At 35.2% G+C, this 21043-nt stretch overlaps 1 protein-coding gene across 1 annotated transcript; it reads left to right on the forward strand.

Annotated features, from left to right (window-relative positions):
- Positions 1-615: 615 nt before the first annotated feature.
- On the forward strand, positions 616-15253 carry cracdlb (cracd like b). The gene is made up of 12 exons (XM_051108131.1): positions 616-721; positions 5179-5284; positions 7886-7950; positions 8182-8338; positions 8423-8552; positions 8670-8831; positions 8956-9024; positions 9139-9363; positions 10453-11695; positions 12885-13189; positions 14464-14545; positions 14648-15253. The coding sequence occupies exons 3-12, from the start codon at positions 7902-7904 to the stop codon at positions 14812-14814; spliced, it is 2589 nt and encodes an 862-aa protein (XP_050964088.1). The 5' UTR covers positions 616-721; positions 5179-5284; positions 7886-7901; the 3' UTR covers positions 14815-15253.
- Positions 15254-21043: the final 5790 nt, after the last annotated feature.

Genomic DNA, 21043 nt, shown 5'->3' on the forward strand with positions numbered 1-21043 from the left:
TTTGTTGTTTTTATGATGCCTCAACGGCCATACTGGCAGCAGTGAACGTAAACAATGGCAATTAAGCAAACAAAGCTCACAGATTTTGCTGATTATTGCTGCTGAAAATGATGATTATTGTCATGTTTTGGGCTTTACTAAAAACAAAACATTTGGAGTACTAGAGACTGACAAATCAAGGAGAAGAGAGCATAAAACAAAAGGTGTTCACAGTCGTGTTTGTTCTTATCATTTCTGGTCAAGTAGGTGAAATATTAGGCTAGTATCTTAATAATAATACTCCTCGTATGTATCTTTACCACCTATTAACTTAGTTTGTCAAAATATTGCACCCTTTCCTGCTTACTAAGTGCTTCTCTATATGATTTAGCAGCTTTAAACCCTCTGTTTGGTCATTGACATCAATTCCCTTTTTGTGTTTTATTTTTATCTCTATTTTTGTTTTGTTTATTTTTCCATTTCCTTATTAGGAAAGGGTAATGGTAACGTTCCTCTTCATAATCGCTTCAGTTAATTTAAAAACACATGACAAACGATACGCTAACCAGCGTAATGCTCATTAAGAAGCGCACCTGTCTGCCTCAGCACGCCACGTGTGTCGTCATCACGCGGGCGTGGCCAATCACGTGCGCGCAACACTTTCGCTCAGTCTCCTGAGCAGCGCGAGTATTTTTGATGATCTAAGCGCAGGTGTGCGCTTCTGCATCTTCATTTCGCAGAGGTAAGACAACAATATGATGCTGCTGTAATAATCTTTCTATTCATATCCATATTTACCAGGATAATTAGCGTGATAGTTTAGTGTTTTTTTTGTAAAAATCGACGTATAAGTTTAAGGAAAGATCTTTGCTGAACTTGGAATCTATCTATCTATCTATTACAGATTAGAAAGAATGGGGCTATCAGAGATTTTAAAAGATGCTCAGCTGATTTTAAGTCTGATTTTGAATGAATATCTATTTGTGCATCAAAGGCATGTCCACTGTTACTGTATGATATCATGCACTTGTTAGGGTAGTGTGTTTAGTTAAAGATGATTACTAGACACTTGGTTACTGTGCATGGCTTGTGAAGTTCACTTCAACTTTAATAACTGACATATAGACATGCTGATGTTTCCTGCAGTGTTATGTATCTTATATAACACTACATATCAGCAACCTACAGAGATATTAATTTATAATTTAAGATGCTATACAGTGAAATTCCTTTCGTACGGCTGTTTATCAAGGGATCATGTTGTGATTGATCTCCTGCATTTGTATGTACAGGTGTGGGATGTTTTCTAGGAAGGGAAGTCTGTGTGGAGCTCACATTAAAATGATTGTAATCCAAAGGTCAGTTCATTTAAGATGAAAGCAGCATTTAGGAGGGGTCGAGTACCTTCCAAACAGTTAATGTTCAAGCAGATTAGTCACTCTCTCTTTGTTGAAAGAGTTAATGTTTGCAGAACAAGCGCCAAAATGTCATGAAAGGAAACGTAAAGGATTAATCAGAGTGAATACATTTTACAGATTTTCATTATTTTTTAGAATTATGTTACAAATACTAGGACACGAGTTCAAAAAGTTCTGATATGGAGTGACCACAACAGGAAAACATACTCAGACCCAAATTATAATTAGTGCTCTAGTATGTTATTTTTGTTAACTTTTATAGTCTACCAGCTAATTTCTCTTTCATAATATTCTCAAAATGTTAGAACAAAAATGTAATTTATGCATTGTTTACTTTTATGACATAATGGAACATTAGCAAAAACTTCTTAGAACATTTTAGCTGGCTACTTGTTTTAGAACTTTCAGAGAACATTCAAAAGTAACTCTTTTGTTAGCTGGTATATCCTATTATATGTCTCATAGACAACCTAAAAAAGCAAACAAAAGTCAAGGGATTTTACTGAATGAAGTGAATATAGTACATGCTGTACGGTGTACAAAGATGGGCTCGACTGTGCAGATTGCATTTCACCTGGGTAACACGGTACTTGAATTGCCGCGTTCATACCCGAAGAAAAGAGAAGGTACAATCTGAAAGATCGAAGCCAGAGAAAGTAAAAGAGACGGCATTACTGAAGCAGTCTCAGGGTGTTGGCTTACATCAGGCCAAAACCACTTGTTGCTAGCAACATTATGTTGTCTTCTTCTTTTGGTTGCTCATAAAGGATTAATTTGGGGTGTTTAGGAGCATGCTGAAAGGTCGAGTGAAACTTGTTGACATTCGCAAGTTGTGTAAGCTGTTGATTCAGAGCTTATTTTTGGAAAGGTCTTCTGGGAAACTCCTCCGGTGTCACCTGCACTGTTTAAACGTAAGCTAACCTGTCTGAGGCAAACAAGATGGAAAGGAAATGACGTCACACAAAACTACATTTCGAAAATCAGAACTCACACAGCCTTCATGTGCTGTCGGAAATTTCCTTCCTCCCACTTTTGAAGTCGTAATTGTGCATTTGTTGTGTTGAAAAGAATAGGAATAATGAAGGTTCATTCCAGGTTCATTCTTGCCTATTTCTTGAGGAAATCTAATAATACCAAAATGTACTGAATATATTTAGTCAACATCCAATTGATTTTGAATAAAATGTAGTGCCCTATTCGTTGGCAACCATATAAACATTCCTTGCACTATCTAGACAGTCAGGAGTTCCAATAAAAGTCTAATAAAGTAGTTTTGCAATGTACAATATGCAACAAACGGTTATTTATTTAACGTAATGACTGTAACAGAACTAGAAGGCAATGCATATGCTGTGGGAAAAATGAATGAAGCTTAAAGGGACAGTTCACCCAAAAATGAAAATTCTGTCATTAATTACTCACCCTGATGTCGTTCCAAACCTGTAAGACCTTCGTTCATCTTCAGAACACTAATTAGGATATTTTTTATAAAATCTGAGAGCTTTCTGACCCTCCATAGACAGCAGTGCAACTGAAATGTTCCCAGACGTTGTAAGAACATAGTTAAAATAGTCCATGTGTGCATGTGGTAAGTCATTTTTTTTTTCTTCTTATTCTCATAGCTTTGTAAAATTACGGTTGAACCACAGATGTCACATGGACTATTTTAACAGTGTCCTTACGACCTTCTTGGGCCTTGAACGTGTCGGTAACATTACTCTCTATGGAGAGTCAGAAAGCTCTCGGATTTCATTAAGAATATCTTAATTTGTGTTCTGAAAATGAACAAAGGTCTTATGGGTTTGGAACAGCATGAGGGTTTCATTAATTAATGACAGAATTTTCATTTTTGGGTCAGCTATCCCTTTAACTTTTCTGGCCTGTCCAATGTAGAAGCTTGGGCATAAAAGTGATGTTTTTCCCAGTTATCTTTTTTCCAAGTTTCCCAGTCAGAAATACAACCTGAGAGGCCTTTCATTAAGCATTATGCTTAGTTTTTAAATCAACATATGTTTAGTGCACTCTGGGCCACTGAGATATGCAAATACTAAAAAATGCACCTGGCATGCTTAAACCAGCAATTTTCAGTGTCAGTACTGGAACAGGACAGGAAGCTAATGAACAAAATTACATTTTTAATCAAATTTCCCTTGGCCATGTCATTGGTAAGAGCAACTAACTACAGAGAGGGTTGGGTTGTTGTTGTTTGTTGGCATCCATTTGGACTGAGAAGAACATTAATGCCAGATTTTTAATGAAGGCAACATGACATGCCAAAAATCTGAACAGCAGTACACAAAATCCTATTCGCTGGTGATCTGTAGTTGAAAGTGAATGTTTAACTGCATCCCCGAGATGCTTCAGTGAGTCATTATCTGGCAAGCCAGGATGCCAATCCAGATTTTACAAATCAATAAAAACACTTTACTGTAGATGCATCATAGGCACAAGTGTAAGCCTTGCAAAACTGCAGTCGCATAGTGACATTTTTACACAATATACATGTATGTTTTAAAAAGTAACCACAATGTAACTTAAGACATACAGAATACATAATATATTCACTGTAAACAGTATTTGCATAATACACATTATAACATAAACATGTATACACTGTGTACAAAATGTACAAGTGTAATAGTGAAATGGTTTATGCTTCAGGTTTTTGTCTCTAGGAGACATTTGTTGCTTGGTAAAAAGCCATGGCCCAGTTTCAGTTCAACCTATTCAAATTCTAAACCACTGTGAATGCTCTACCTACAATATGGTGTTTAGATCGTTTTTCCATTTCAAAAAATAACCTGGAATTTAATTCCTTCATGGCAATTATTAAAGCCAGTGATCACATTAATATTTAGGTGAAAAGCCACATGTCTACTGTAATTATTAACTCCTACAGAGGGGAAAAAGATGCCTTAGTAAGGGCTTTTACTATAGATTGTTGAATTTTTAGAGGGACTTTCCCAAAGCTCAAAGCAGTCAGGAAGGTGAATGCGAATACAGAAAACAATTTAAAAGGATAGTTCACATAAAAATGAAAATTCTGTCATTATTTACTAACCTTAATGTCGACCCAAACCTGTATGATTTTCTTTCTTCTGTTAAAGCAAAAGGATCAATTTAGCAGTACAGTGCTAGTGGATGGGAACAGATTGTTGTCAAGCTCCAAAAATGTGACCCTGGACCACAAAAGCAGTCATAAGTAGCACGGGTATATTTGTAGCATTAGCCAAAAATACATTGTATGGGTCAAAATGATTGATTTTTCTTTTATGCCAAAAATCATTAGGATATAAAGTAAATATCATGTTCCATTAGTATATTTTGTTAAGTTCCTACCATAAATATATCAAAACTTTTGATTAGTAATATGCATTGCTAAGATCTTCATTTGGACAACTTTCAAGGCGATTTTCTCAATATTTAGATTTTTTTGCACTCAGATTCCAGATTTTCAAATAGTTGTATCGCAGCCAAATATTGTCCTAACAAACCATACATCAATGGAAAGCTTATTTATTCAGCTTTCAGATGATGTATAAATTTCAATTTAAAAAAAATTGACCTTTATTTCTAGTTTTGTGGTCCAAGGTCACAAATGACAAAAAAGCCTCAAGTAACCAATGAGAAGATCCTAGTCAGTTTTACAACATCTGATTTACTGCCCTCACATCCTGTTCCTACCCTCTCGCTTTCTTTCGTTCTCTCATTCACTTTCTCTGTCTCTCTTTCCCTAGCTCGTTTTGTAATGCTATAATCCCCTCTTCAATGTCATTCGCAGATGTCAGTGATCTAAAACTATCAAGGAGACCGCCACAAAAAAGGCCAAAAAGAAAACAAAGGAAACTCTCAGACGAGGAAGATTCTGCATTAACTTAAAGCTTCTGGTAAGTTTAGAAGTTTCTCATTAATGCATTTGTTTAATTTCAGTTTAAAACCAAATCAGGAATGTATTTTCTTAATAAAATGTGAATCCAAATTGGAAATCTGGGATTCAAAATCTAATTAAAAGGATTTAGAATTCTGAGAAATTTTAAATTCCGAATATTCTGTTTCCAGGTCTTTAAACAAAGAAAATTTTCAAATAAACCTTTTACCTATATTGTTATAAAATAACATTTTTCTACTTAAATATATTTTAAAATTTATTTAACAAAGCAGAATTTTCAGAAGCCATTACTCAGCAGCTAATACATTCATATTTATCGCTCTTACTATGCAAAACACATTGATATTTATGAATACGACCTGCAGGAAGATGACTTAGAAAGTCAGCCCTTGATCCCCTAGCTTTCCTCTGCTATTACATAAGATTGATCTTTTGGTTAAACAGGACACTATTGTCTGGCATTATGTTGATCCTAATCCTCACCACTAGTGCGTAACATGAACGTACAGAACTTTTGTCATCCTCTGCATGCTTAGAGCCACATGGCTTTATGACTATGATATTACACAGCAAGAACAACAGGGCTTATTGGTATTTCTGTCATTAGTTTGTTTGGTTAAGGAGCATGGACAGTAATAGCAGGTGTGTGTGCGTATGCTAACACTTATGTCAGGCACGGCCGTGTACATAAAACATTGTTGGAATTGATTGCTTAAGTTTTTTTTAGAACCATATCATTATATGGAGGAAAACAACAGGATAAAGTTACAGCCATGGAAAAAAGAGAACAAACTGATGTTTGTTTTTAATATTGTTAGCATCACTATATTTTTCCTTAGACTTAGGATTAGGGCTTTAAACCCTAAGTATTCAAATTTGGCATAATAGCACACCCCTGTAGTAACTAACCATGCACCGAAACTACACAGAACTATTTAGCTGGCTTGGTTGTTGATCTAATCCATGGATGAGATACTAGAAATTTAATGAACTAAACCAACAGTAAATGTCAAAGTTGCTGTTCTACAAACACTCAGAAGAATAGATCTGAGAACTGAGCGCACGTGTATGTATGTGTGTGTGCTTAATGAATTCTAAGAGCTTGGACCGGGGCTCGGTTTCCCAGGATGCAGGTAGACACAATCTAATATTCACTAAAAAGCGTCACCCGTGTGCATCACTAGGCAACTGGTGCCTGAGTGAACTGCCTGTTCTTTTCTCTTAGTAGTTACTGTATTTTTATTACAAGAGGCCACTGATTATATCACAACACAAAGCCAATAAAGACACAGGAGACCTTTGCACAATCTGTGGTTTCCCAATAAGACAAGCCCAACAGGATAAAAGCAGATGCTGTGCGTCTTCATGTTTGCCATTATTAAAGAAGAAAGGAAATCAGCACATGACTCTGTCTTTTCATCTACGTCATCAGTCTCGTAAGCAATAGTTTGGGTAATGTGACGTAGTAGTAATTCTAGTAGTACACATTTACAACTGGCTGTATGGCCATTCAAAAGTTTTTTTTTTTTTTTTTTTAAAGAAACCTTTTATGCTCACAAAGGCTGCATTTATTTAATCAAAAATTCAGAAGAAACTGTAGCATTGTGAAATATTATTAAAATTTTAAATGACCGGTTGTCTATTTGAATGTACTTAATATATTAAGAAATCATTATAATATGTTGATTTCTTATCAGTGTTGGGAACAGTTGTGCTTTTTGAACCTGTGATACTTTTTCAGAATTTTTTTTTAAATAAAAAGTTCTAAAGAGCAGCATTTATTCAAAATAGAAATTATTTTTTAACAATATAAGAATTTACTTTTAATCAATATAATCACGTTTAATCATTTTTGTACGTCTTTCCTGAATAAAAGTATAAATTTTTTTCAAGAAAGAAAAAAATTACCTTTGAACAGTAGTGAAATTGAATGATTGCTGTAATTTTTACATTTTTTATTCATTGATAATTAATCAGCATATTAGAATGATTTCTGAAGGATCATGTGAACCTGAAGACTGGAGTTATGATGCTGAAAATTCATTAATAAATTAATAAATTGTATTTTAGAGATAGTTATTTTAAAAAGCAATAATTTTTTATATTACATTCTTTTTCTGCATTTTTAATCAAACAAATGCAGCCTTGATAAGCATAAGAGTCTTTATTATTATTATTTTTTAAATATTACTGATCCCATACTTTTGAACAGCAGTGTATATATATACACACAAGCAATTAACATACTACTTTTAAGAGTTGTACGGTAGTATTTGTTTCTGAATGCAGCAATTGTCTCCTTATAAAGGACCTTTAAACTGAAAACAAATCAGCTTTTTCCTTATAAGGGCATAGCAGAAGAATCTAACAAATGCTTAGAACAGGGTTTGTCACCTTTGAACACAGGAAATTATGTACTAAAGTGCAAACAGAGTGTATCAGTTAACTGTGGTCATCTGATCTTCACTGCTATAAACACAAGACATTCAGAAGACACACAAATGAGCAAGTGTCTGGATAATGTCTGGTTTTAATGCCATTAGTCCAGTCTGTTTTTTTAAGTGTCTTTGAATGATAATTATTTTTCCTTCTACTGTAGATTAGCAGATAAAAACATGGAATCCAGCTTTGGAGAAATGGACAAAAATGGAGAGGATCTCACAGGTTTGTGAACATTATAGTTTCTGACTGGAAACATTCACGTGTTTTCTTTTTAAGGGTTTATTCTCAAGAAATACTAATGCAATATCCCACAAGGGATGTGATTTCACTACGTTTAAGTTATTTAACCAAATCTGACTGTACTTTACAAACAGACCTTCTCATGACGTCATTAATCTCTATTTCTGGAAATCCATTCAAACCAATCATGCTGATTTGTGGCTTCTTTAACAGGAAGGAAGAAGTCACGTTTTAAGCAGCTGAAGACACGTCTCTTTGGGAGACTGAAGAAAAAGGAAAACGAAGGGCAGATTAAACAAAGCCAGTCTGCTAGTGACATCACTGCTCCAGAGGGCAGAAGGGAAGGCTACGACTCTGAAGATGAGTTTTCGTAAGTGGTTTATCTGTCGCATCAGTTTGAGGAATAAGCCATGAGGGCATCTAATAAAACAAACCTACTGAATCTGATCTGCAGGTTCCCGCAGTGTCTGAGCTCCAGGGCGCTTTCTCACGATAGCATCTTCTTTACCGATCAGACTACATCCACGGAACCAACCCGGGTTCTTTCACAAGAAAATGTTCATGGCAAAATTAAGGCCTTACAAGTATGTTCTTTGTGAAGATCTGAAAGGCTTCAGATTATTTGAGCTACTCTTACTATATTCCAACATTCCTTTGAGGGGTTTGTTAAATTGCAAGCGGTTTATATTTTGATTCGGCAGATGAAACTACAGCAGCAGAACTTACATCTAGGTCCTCCTCCAATGCTGATTCCCGGTAAACGCATAGAGGACTCAGGAACCACTTCAGAGGACGATGGTTTGCCTTGTAGCCCACCTGAGATGTCCTTCCATGAGCGAGTCATGCATGGAGCAGTTTACAAGGTAAATGAACATCAGAGATATAAGCTTAGGTGAGGTAAAACATGTAGTACATACACTATCTAGTACTTTTATCTGTGACATAACAGTGTACATTAATGGAATCCGAATGCCATTTTTCTTACAGTATCCCGAATCTCAGAAACATCTGAGCTCGCTGAGTTTAGCAGGAACAGGAAGTGAAGAAGAGGAACAGGTAATGTTCTTGTATTATAATAATAATCATCACATACCACAACATTGAAAACAGTCTTTACAAATTCAATAAATATACATTATATGTGACAGTAGCAAATATCATCTCATCCAGGGTGATCCGTTCCAGCCATCTTCAAGGCCTCTATCCCCAGTCTCCAGACCGTCCCCTCAGCCAATCATCTCTCCCGTCTCAGCCTCGACCACGCCCACTGCAGGAGTTGACTTCAGCAGCCCTGCATGTTACATGCCCAGGTTGGATAACTCAGCTGCCAGGCATCGCATGTCAGTCAAACCAAGGAACCAACGAGCCAGTACAAGGGGAAAACGAGGGCCACAGGTAAGACCATGAACGTTATAAAATGCGTACTGCCTCAGCTACTTCACATGAAACTGTATGTATAATCAGATTTAAAGTAAGGTAGTTTAAATGTGACCCTGGGCCACAAAACCAGGGTCATAAGTAGCATATTTGTAGCAGTAGTCAACAATACATTGTATGGGTCAAAATTATTGATTTTTCTTTTATGCCAAAAATTACTAGGATATTAAGTAAAGATCATGTTCCATGATATTTTTCAAATTTCCTACCTTAAATATATCAAAACATAATTTTTGATTAGTAAAAATTTCATTATGACAACTTTAAAGGCGATTTTCTTAATATTTAGATTTTTTTTGCACCCTCAGATTTCAGATTTTTAAATAGTTGTATTCTTACCCAAATATTGTCCTATCCTAACAAACCATACATCAATGGAAAGTCTATTTATTCAGTTGATTCAACTATCAGATTTTCAGTTTAAATTCAGTTTAAAATTTAACTCAAAGTCTCATATGAAGTAGGATTAATATATACATTATACTGTTGCTGATTTCTGTTAAAGCATTTTGAAGAAATAGCTTTATGTACATTTTTGCACACTTTTTTCAAATTTGTTAACACAGATTATGAGAATACTTTGATTTGTTGGAAATCTTTTGATTACTTTTTGCCAGCATTGTTGGAAGATGATCTGAGCCAATTTTGGAGAAAATCAGACAAAATCAGTTAGAGAAAATAGATTTTATGCACAATTCAAAATTGTGAAAAATCTTGACCTGTAGAAATTTACATTCTGGTATGCATCCGACTCAGCATGAGCCAAAGAATCAGAGGAAAAAAATTTGCCTATTTGGCCTAGTGGTGGCACTAGAGTTTAAGTTAGAGGCTCACAATTCTCTAACTGTCAAATGAAAACGAAATGATACTTAAATAAGTTTAGTTTAAGTTAAAATGCAAAAAATCACTAAACTAAAATAAAAATGAATAAAAAATGGTATTGAATAGTCTGAGATTACAGATTATGAGGTTACAAATACTTAGTCACTGCTCATTCTAAACTATTGTTTTAAACAATAACAACAACAAAAAACCTTTCTTTCCCAGGTATCTCTTTCTCCCAGGCATCGTTCAGAAAGCATCAGTGATTTGGATAATGTTCTGTCTGAGGAGGAAGATGAAACCATAACGTCCACAGAGACTGTGCACCATTGCTTGTACTCTTCTCCAACTCTGGAGCTAACAGAGAAACCCACCTTTCCAGAACCTACAGAATCAGCTCCTGAAAAGTCAGCACAGGACCAGGAGGAGAACCCTAACAGAACTGAAATCAATTTCCCATCTCCGGATGCTGAAATCCTAAAGTCAGAAGAGTCTCTTGAAACTGAAGTGAGAGGCACCACAAATCCTCTTTATTTGCAGCCAGTGACTTTTGGCTTGATCTCCTCAGGTCCACCATCACCTTCAGGACTTCCAGAATCTATATCACCATCAAGAGAAATAGTGTCATTAAGAGCCCATTCACCTATCCAGAGACATGATACAAACGATATCCAGATTGGGATGAGTGAGAATCTTGTGCCTGGCTCAGACAAAAAAGAAAGCATCCAAGAGGAAGCAACATTTAGACATCCTGCACCTCTGCCTCACTTAACAAAACCCAAAACAGATAAAAAGAGCCCTCCGTCCCCAAAAGGACTCGGTGAGGGCCTAACAAAACTTTGGGAAGCTGGAGTAGAAACTGCACCTGAACGGACACTTAATGCTGGATCATCCCAGTTTCTAATTGCATCTGCGAAGTATCGCTCCAAAACAGCCACTGAGACAAAGCAGATTGAGGGACATTTGAAACATTCTCCAGGAATCAAAACACAAGCCAACAAACCCAATCCAGAGTTGCAGAAGGATGAAGTGAGAGAGATGAAACCAACAGAGTTTCAGAATTTCCTCCATCAAACGCAAGAGAGAAAAAGCAGTTTTCGTAGAGATGTTCCACCTCCCATTATGTCCAAACCAATAACAGCGACTAATCTCAAGAAGACTGTCGATACCGCGACAGAACATGAGGAAACAGAGAAACTAGAGGAACCCGAAGACAGGAAGAATGCTTTTGGCGTGCAGCTCCGCACAACCTCCATGTCACTGAAATATCGCTCGGAGGTGTCCAAAATCAAAGATGAAACCAAACGGTACAGTTTAGAGTCTAACACAGTGACAGAAGTCTCAGAAGAGGAGCATGCAAAAGCAGAAACCATCAAGAACACGTGTGAAAGTAATTCCAAGAGTAAACCGAGTGTTCCCAAAAAAATAGATTCACAGAGCCTGGACTTTCCGCTTGCACCCCAAGACAGTGAGTGCAAATGATTTCTGCTTTTTGTTATATATGAGTTGAATTGGTTCATTTGACATAGGAAGAGTCTGAGTAACATGTACAGCACCCAATCACTGTTCGTTTACATACGTGCAATTTAAAAGTTTACTCCACCCCAAAATGAACATTTTGTCAGTTATCACTTACCCCCATGTCGTTCCAAACCCATAAAAGCTTCGTTTGTCTTCGGGAACACAATTTAAGTCATTTGGGATGAAAACCGAGAGGCTTGAGACTGTCCAATTGACTGACAGGTAAATACCACTGTCAAGATCCAGAAAAGTATGAAAGACATCGTCAAAATAGTCCATCTGCCATCAGTGGTTCAATCTGAACTTTATGAAGCCACGAGAATACTTTTTTACGCTAAGAAGATAAAAATAATGACTTTATTCAACAATTCGTCTTATCTACGTCACCGTAGCGCCATTTTGGAGAATATCCGCAATATACATAAACTGCGTACGCTGTTATGTGTCAGCTCCACCACATGGATACGCTGTTTTCGTTCAAATCAAAGCGTAAAGAATGTAGAAGATGTATCCGTGTGGTGTGGCTGACAGAGAACAACATATGCAGTTTGCGTCCAGCGGATACTCTTCAAAATGTCGCTATGGTGACAAAGATGAGACGAATTGTTGAATAAAGTCGTTATTTTTATTTTCTTTGCGTACAGAAGGTATTCTCGTTGTTTCATAAAATTCAAATTGAACCACTGATGGCAGATGGACTATTTTGACTATTCATACTTTTCTATGTCTTGACAGTGGTATTTACGTTACTTGGCAGTCGATTGGACAGTCTCAAGCCTCCCGGTTTTCATCCAAAATATCTTAAATTGTATTCCAAAGACAAACAAAGCTTTTACGGGTTTGGAAAGTCATAGGGTTAAGTCATAACTGACAAACTTTTCATTTTGGGGTCGAGTAACCCTTTAAAGTTATTACTACAACAACAGAAAACAGTGGAAAAACCTCACTCAAATGACAGCACAGCCGCTTTGGGCAATGAAAACACATAGGAAATTGTAATCAGAATTTGTCCAGAAGTAATAGTTATTGCTAAGAGTTATGCGAAACCGAGTCATAAGTCATAAAAACCAAAGTGAAATGTATGATTCTTCTTAGTTGATGTGCAAGCCTTAATAAAAACGAGTACTGTTTTACAGATGGAAGACCATCTGTACAAAACACAACAGGAGCGAGTAAAGAGGCTGTGTCTGAGCCGGGTTGGATGAGTCTAGCCAGGGAGAAGACAAGGGCATACCAGCCGTTCTTGGGCAGATTAGGCACAAATCAGTCACCAGTCCACCCTACATCTCCAACAGCTCCTCCTGCGCAGCCTCCCAAACCAGCGTTACAGCCTAAAACACAGCTAATGACCACCTCGCTTCATCCAATGAAAACAGCCAGCCTACAGACTTCACAGAGACCTCCGACAAAACCAGTACCTAGTGGAACAAAAGACTGGCAGGTAAAAATGGCTAGAGAGTAAAAAACACTTTCAGCTAAACAGCAGGTTTCTTCTGTCTTTTATTGTTTATTCTCTACTAATGATAAAATGCTGTCATATGAACTTCATAAATATATGTATTAAATAGAATATTCAGTATATTTAGACTGTAAGAAAAAAATCTGTAGAAAATGTACTGTTATTGTTGTTCCACGACATGTTCACTTAAATTTACAAATATTTCATTTAACCCTACAGCAGAACACAATGAAAAATCAATACGGAAAATTCCTTCATATCAAAAGCAGTACATTGGACTGTTTTTTAAAGAAGTCTCTTCTGCTCACCAAGCCTGCATTTATTTGATCCAAAGTATAGCAAAACAGTAAAATTAAAAAATATTTTTACTATTTAAAATAACTGTTTTCTATTTTAATATATTTTAAAATATAATTTATTCCTGTGAGCAAATCTGAATTTTTAGCATCATTACTCCAGTCTTCAGTGTCACATGATCCTTCAGAAATCATTCTAATATTCTGGTTTGCTGTTCAAGAAACATTTATTATTATTATTATTATTATTATTATCAATATTTAAGTCAGTTGAGTACATTTTTTCAGGATTCTTTGATAAATAGAAAGATCCAAATATCAGCATTTATCTGAAATAAAAAGCTTTTGTAACATTATACACTATACCATTCAAAAGCTTGAGTCAGTATTATATATATTTATTTATTTAATTTTTTACATATAGAATTATAGAAATTAATACTTTTATTTAGCAAGGATGCTTTAAATTGATCAAAAGTGATGATAAAGATATTTAGAATGGAACAAAAGATTTCTATTTCTGATTTCTAGTTCTATATTCATCAAAGAAACCTGAAATAATTTTACTTAGCTGTTTTCAACATAATAATAATAATAATAAATGTTTTTGAGCAGCAAATCAGAATATTAGAATGATTTCTGAAGGATTATGTGACTGGAGTAATGATGCTAAAAATTCAGCTTTAAAATCACAGGAATAAATTACATTTTAAAATATATTCTAATAGAAAACTGTTATCTGTTATTATTTAATTATTGAATTTTACTGTTTTTGCTGTACTTTGAACAAATAAATACAGGCTTGGTAAGCAGAAGAGACTTTTTTAAAACATTAAAAATCTTACTATTCAAAAACTTTTGACTGGTAGTGTATATATAATATCAAATAATATAATATTGTTAAAATGCATCCAAAATAATTTACAAAATAATAAAAGAGCAATTATTTACTCTTTGCAGGACAAAGGCAGAAACAGTGCACCAGAAGATGACATGACAAAGAGAGCAGCAAGACCCGTAGCACCTAACAGCAACACAGAAGGTAAAGCACTGCTTTGACTGTCATTTTTAAAAGTTTGTACATTTTTATGCTTTTTAAAGTTTGGTGTTGATATTATTGTTTGTGTATGTTCCTCTGCAATAGCACTTACTGTCACATCTGAGCTTCCAGCAACCTCATCATCATCACCAACAGACCTCTCTCAGCAGCAGCAGCAGCAGCAGCAGTCGAGGTCAGATGGAGCTCAGCCGTCCTGGATGGAGCTCGCCAAGAGGAAGTCTTTAGCTTGGAGTGACAAAACTTTAGAATGAAACAGAGACTTTCAGTGATGAGCTGATGAAATGGTGCAATACCCAATGTTACAATGAATGAATGTAATACTGTGCGTGTTTGTACAGTAAATGACTGATTGAGTGTGAGTGACTTTTTTTTCAAATTAGAATTTATTTACATTAATAAGATGCTACTTAGATTTACACAAAGGTTTGTAATATGACACATGGTTACTGATCAAGCCTTGTTATATGCATAATTATGAAGGAATAACATGTATATATGTAGTTCATCATCATTTTTGGAGTATATTTAAAGATTCACAAATCTGATACAGTGATATAAAACTATGAAGTTAAACAGTAGATACTGTGGACCAAGTCATTGCTTTCCATAATAATATATATTCATAGTGGCCTATCAAAATGCAATATTGAACAAACACATTTGTAATATAAACCTGTTTTTATGAGCATATTATGGTGACTTCTTAAATTATTTATCTTTTATTTCGAAGCAACAATAACGTTCTCAAGATATTTGCAAGCACAAATAGAAAAACAGCAATAACAATAACAACACAGAATGAAATTACAATTAAAGGGCGTCACAAACAAATTAAATATTTAACAGATTTTAAGGGCTTTTTGATATTTTAAAAACTAAGCAAAAATGAGCAAAATTAGGCTTTAAGTTATTCCATTTGGTCTGATGAATAGAAAATTCTTCAGTTGAGTAAAATGAGTGAAACATATTCACCAAAAAGACATTAACAGAGAGATATCATTGATTAGTTACTACACTTATCATGAATTAAATCACATTTATCTAAAAACAAATGTTTGGAGACCTTAACTCCTACAGTGTTACACCAAGTACATTGATTTCTGACCAGTAAAAATATTTTGCCAGAAATAGAGGTCATGACAGTACATCTACAACCGGAATATGATAGCAAAAGCTGACCGTTTAATTTACCCTATGAGAACATGATGCTTATACTGCCATCTGGTGGATGCATTATACATGGGTTACAAGAGTGTCAATATAACAAATCCAGAGCAAGAGAAGCTCAACAGACAGGGCTTGTCAGAGGATCCCACACAAGAACACAAATTCCGTTCATATTAGCATGACAGGTGACAATTATAGTTATATTACCTGCTTTTTAAACCAGCCCCTGTAAAAAGGAGCTTTCTTCAGATGAGGCATTAAACTGGTCTCCTGACCTTCTGTGGTTATTGATTCCCCTTGTTAATTATGAATTTGACTTCATTTATTGAGGTGGTAGCACATTCTGCTGGTCGTATTGAGCCTGTCAGGATGCTAAATTCAGCTGTTCCATGCAATAGCTGGAGTCTGGTTCTTCACTGAAGCTTAGTGTCTGAGCAGATTTACTAAGGTGCAAAATGCTAAATTCAGCTGTTCCATGCAGTAGCTGGAATCAAAGTGCTCTGGCATAGTAGAAGCACGCACGGAAGCGATCTGTCGCGCGTATACGTCACTCATTGTTTACACAGTGAGATTGTGGATACAACGGCTACTCAAAATTTAAGCAGAATTGATACTTAAAGGGGTCATCGGATGCAAAGTTCACTTTCTCATGTTGTTTGAACATTAATGTGTGTTGGCAGTGTATGTACACATCTACCCTATAATGATAAAAATCCATGCAGTGGTTTTTAATTAATTTGTAGAAATAATATCCCATTTTTCAAAGGCCGCTCCAACAATAGTTGATTGACAGGAGCCTCTTACCGCAGACCGCCCGAAATCAGCTGTAACAGTCCGACCTACATTGTGCCGATGCTGGAGCAGGGATGTAAGTTAGACAAGAATATCTCCAATTGAGCGATTGAGGTGTTGTGTTGCTGGATGTAATAATGAACATAGTGTTTGTCATTTACTCCCGACATCTGAGCCGCTGAAGATGCAGGGATTACGTTTGTTTGTAAAGAGAATGCACCTCCCGATCTACATAAACGCGTCTATGTTTGCACAAATCATTCGTGATCCAGCTTCACTTACAGCAGAAGTGAGTATAAGGGTTTTTTATGAATCTTTTCGATCGCCTTTCCTAATAACCTGTTAGTTAGCAAGTTTAGTGGCTAAAGTAAACAGGCTCGTCACTCCGCAGAGAGAAGAGAGAGGCGGGGCGAGCAGAGCTCATTAACATTTAAAGCAGCCTCGACCAGAACAGGATGATTTTTGCAGAGCTGATTTTGGCAATGTAAAAATGGTGTTTTTTTACACTACCATTGAGAATTTTTAACCATAGTATATTATAGACTTTTCATTAAGACCCTGAACAATCATATCAACTTGTGGAAAATAGGCATCCGATGACCCCTTTAAATGACACAAGACTTTGACTTCTTGCTCCCGCTATACTCACAGTAAAAGTACTAAAATTTGTAGGCTTTAAAATAGTTTGTGTTTGTGGATGAACAGCCCTCAGTGGGTTAAGGGAAGTGTGCATTTTTAAAAAGGAAAAAAAAATGTATATATATATATATATATATATATATATATATTTGACCAAAGTTGTAATTTTATTAATTATTTGAAATATGTAATTTAAACTGAACAGCTTTGATGATTCTGATCGTTCCTCATTTCAGTAAACAGTCAACTTTACATCGCTTGAGGTAACCAAGATGGCTGCTGAAGGGGTTGTCTTGTTTGCAAAGTGAATTAGGCCTATATAATCATGCTAATGTCTAATAATTGTGTCTAATGCATATGTACACCCATCCATCCACTTATCATCCATCCCTTGATTTTCAACAGAAGAACACCAAAGAAAGCTCTCAAGCAGCTGTCATCAGAAGGGGGAGCCAGCATGGCAAAGAATAACAATGCATAAAGAGAGCAAAAAACTAGGAATACACAAAAAGGGAGCCAAAGAAGAAGGTGAGTAGAAAATGAGGAGTGGGTATGTCAAGCTGTTTGAAGTCGGGCATTGTATTGGGGCGTTATTGTGTCTGACGGCGAGCGATATAATGAAGATGAAGAAAGTGAGAGATGGGGCTGATGTTAATAATGCGTCGACCCCCCGTTGCTCCGACTCACCCTCTTCATCGCCTAATTGACCGGGCAGGGTCCCCTGGGCCCTCTGTTATTATTTATTAACAATTCAAAGATAAATAATTCACGACTTGGAAAAGAAGCTAGCGGACAGAAGCTGTTAATTGAGCATTGGAAGGGAATGGCGAAGCCTCTGTCCTGATTTAACACCATCCTGGTGTTTTTATCTCTGTTTCTTTCTTTGTCTGAACTTTATATCATACTAAGTGCAGATCAGACAGTACTTATCTTACTTACGGAGCAGACACATTTAACGCTGTTTGGCAAAACTTCATGGACGAAATGTCAGTTCTACACTATTGGAAATTACACGTTAAGGCAAAATTTTCCAAATGCAGATTTCGCAACCAATTCAAGTACAAAAAGCTGCTTGGTTTGAAAGTTTTATCTTTCTGTGGATTCAAATAAGTAGTTTTTATTTTTATATTTTCTTCATTTTAGTTTAAGTTTTAGTAATTTTAGTATTTGTTTTTGTCATTATATACACTGCTTTTGGGATCAGTAAGACTTTCAATGTTTTTAAAAGAATTCTCTTATGCTCATCAAGGCTGCATTTACTTGATCAAAAATACAGAAAAAACAGTAATATTGTAAAATATTTTAAAATATAATTTATTCCTGTGATGCAAAGCTGAATTTTCATCAGCCATTACTCCAGTCTTCAGTGTCACATAATCCTTCATAAATCATTTTAAAATGCTGATTTATTTACTTTTATTGTACTTTTATTGTATTTTTTAGGATTCTTTGATGAATAAAAAGGTTTAAAAGAACAGCATTTATTCAAAATAGAAATCTCTTCTAACAATATAAGTCTTTGCTATCACTTTTTTTTAAATGTAACACATCCTTGGTGAATAAAAGTATTATTAATAATACAGTTTTTCTCAATTGCTTAAACACATTTCTTGAAATTATGCCTCGCTTTTGCGGAACTCTAAACACAAATCCGTAACTTCTAACTCAATTCCCTAAACTTACTATATTCAGGTCAAAATGAAGCTCTCCACTCAAAACCACTCAATCTTGCTGAAAAAACAAACTTTGCTCTCAGACATGACACACAAACCCTCAAAAACACACACACTATAACACAGTTTTACACACTGATGAGATCAATTCAAAACAATACTACGAAAACTGGTAAAAAGTGTTGCTTGGGGAATTTTTTTTTTTTTAAATTAACACGATGAACACAACAAATGTATGCATTTGCAAGTGTTTTAATCCTTAATTTATTGTACTGTAGAACAGCAAACAACAACAAAAATAATTGTTCTGCCCCAGCACCCTGTCTTTGGTCTGGGACAGGCCAAATTACCTCCTCAACATCACAGACTAAATTGGGCATGGACAGGCAGCAGGGGTAAAATCCCCTTGCATGGCACGCATCAACTAAAATATATAAGACTGCTTGTTTTCTTGCCCTTCCTATTTCTCTTCCATGTTGTTGTCGTCATTCTTCACCTTATACTCTTTGTCTTCGAAATTGCATATTACTGTATGCGGGATATTGATTGAAAAAGAGCAGATAGTATTCACAGTTACACTTTTACTAGTGGTCTGACAAAAAAAAAAAAAATATCATATAAATACATTACAAAGTCTTTGTGCAATAGGAAAGAAAAAAGTAAATATGGGCAAAGGCGGAAATATACATTAGAAAGTGCACTGTCAGAATTTGTAACTGTGTTGTGTTGTCCTCTGTCTATATATGCTTTCCAATTGAAGGTTCATGAGATGTTGAGATGTACCTTTGAGCTATTTCAAAGAACTGCTTTATCATTGGTTGATCTGTAGTCTCTGGTGAAAGTCAGTATTCACTTGAACAATTTATGGCAAATATACAAAAAGTCTAATAGAAATGTGTAGAATATGCTTGACCGTTTATGACAACTAGATAAAAAGTTTAGCATTTCCTGCAAAGACATATACGATGAGCTAATGACTTGATGTTTTGAGGGGTAAGACTATAGCAACATGACAATAGGGACTGAAAATGTAGGAAAAAGCAGACAAATCCATTGCATAATCAGTTACATGAACGTACCAAAGCAAACACAACTTGTTAAAAAAAAAATTAGAAACATTTTATGATGTGCACAAGTGATTACATGATGTGGAGGTTGAACAAGTAGTTTTGAGAATTTAATTTCTGATCTGAGAAAAGCACCAAACTGTAAACTGACTTTGGCCCTTTTATCTAAATCGAAGCTTCTGATTGGTGTGTGATAAATTTTGACTCCTAGTGTTTCCACTTGGGTAATTGTGTGCTAATTGAGCTCAAACTTTGCAGACTTGAGTGAACAATATTGAATGCTAGTGCTTTCTAAATGACCACATGATGTAAGCACTGAGAAATGTAGGGATTTGTGTGTAGAGTTTTGCAGTAACAGTTCACCAAATCTGACTCATGTGTTAAAGCAGGGGAGTAGTGTTTATAGTTTAGGAAAATGGGTGTGCTTTTTGAAAAATGGCATTATGGTTTTGAAATTTTAGTTCAAAAGACTACTTATAGTGTTTTAGCAATCGAGAAAAACTGTAATTAATATATATATATATATATATATATTGACCACAAACTTTTAAAAGGTATTGTTACAAAAAAAAAATTATATTTTAAATAAATGCAATAAACTATTCATTTATTAAAGAATCCTACAAAAAGGTATCACAGGTTCCAACAATTTTTTTTTTTTTAATTTTTTTAATTTCAGATTTATTTTTAGTTATCTTGGCATGCCCAGTTATACTAAATGAAAATGAGAAATATTGTCTTGGAAATTAGCTGAGATTTATTATGAGTATGATGTTATTTATTTATGTATTGCATTGTGACACAACTCACCTTTTTTTTTATTTAATAATAAAATATACAAGGCATTTCATCCTTTTTTTTTTTTTTTTTTTTTTATAAATTCAACAATCAAAATAGATATTGAAAACTGTAAATTGTTTGTGCTTAATTATTTATGACGTAATGTAATTTACAGTAAATAGACATCCGGTGGGATCAACTCTGCTCTTGTATTGACAGTACAAGAAAAGCTTGAAAACTCTGGCACAGGATTTTGAAGCGATCTTATTTTTTAAAACGTCTCATGCTTATATACGGCACGCTAAGTTTGATCAGCACGGTTCTCTGGGGCTTTAGATCATTAATAAACCAATCTTGATTCA

Source organism: Labeo rohita, chromosome 1 (assembly GCF_022985175.1).
Source record: "Labeo rohita strain BAU-BD-2019 chromosome 1, IGBB_LRoh.1.0, whole genome shotgun sequence".
Classification (NCBI taxonomy): domain Eukaryota; kingdom Metazoa; phylum Chordata; class Actinopteri; order Cypriniformes; family Cyprinidae; genus Labeo; species Labeo rohita.

What these genes read in the sequence shown, in the direction of transcription:
- cracdlb (XM_051108131.1), top strand. Translation starts at nt 7,902, where the DNA reads ATGGAATCCAGCTTTGGAGAAATGGACAAAAATGGAGAGGATCTCACA. An exon ending in AAATGGAGAGGATCTCACAG is followed by an intron (nt 7,951 to 8,181) that starts GTTTGTGAACAT and finishes CTTCTTTAACAG; the next exon opens with GAAGGAAGAAGTCACGTTTT. An exon ending in TCCGCTTGCACCCCAAGACA is followed by an intron (nt 11,696 to 12,884) that starts GTGAGTGCAAAT and finishes ACTGTTTTACAG; the next exon opens with ATGGAAGACCATCTGTACAA.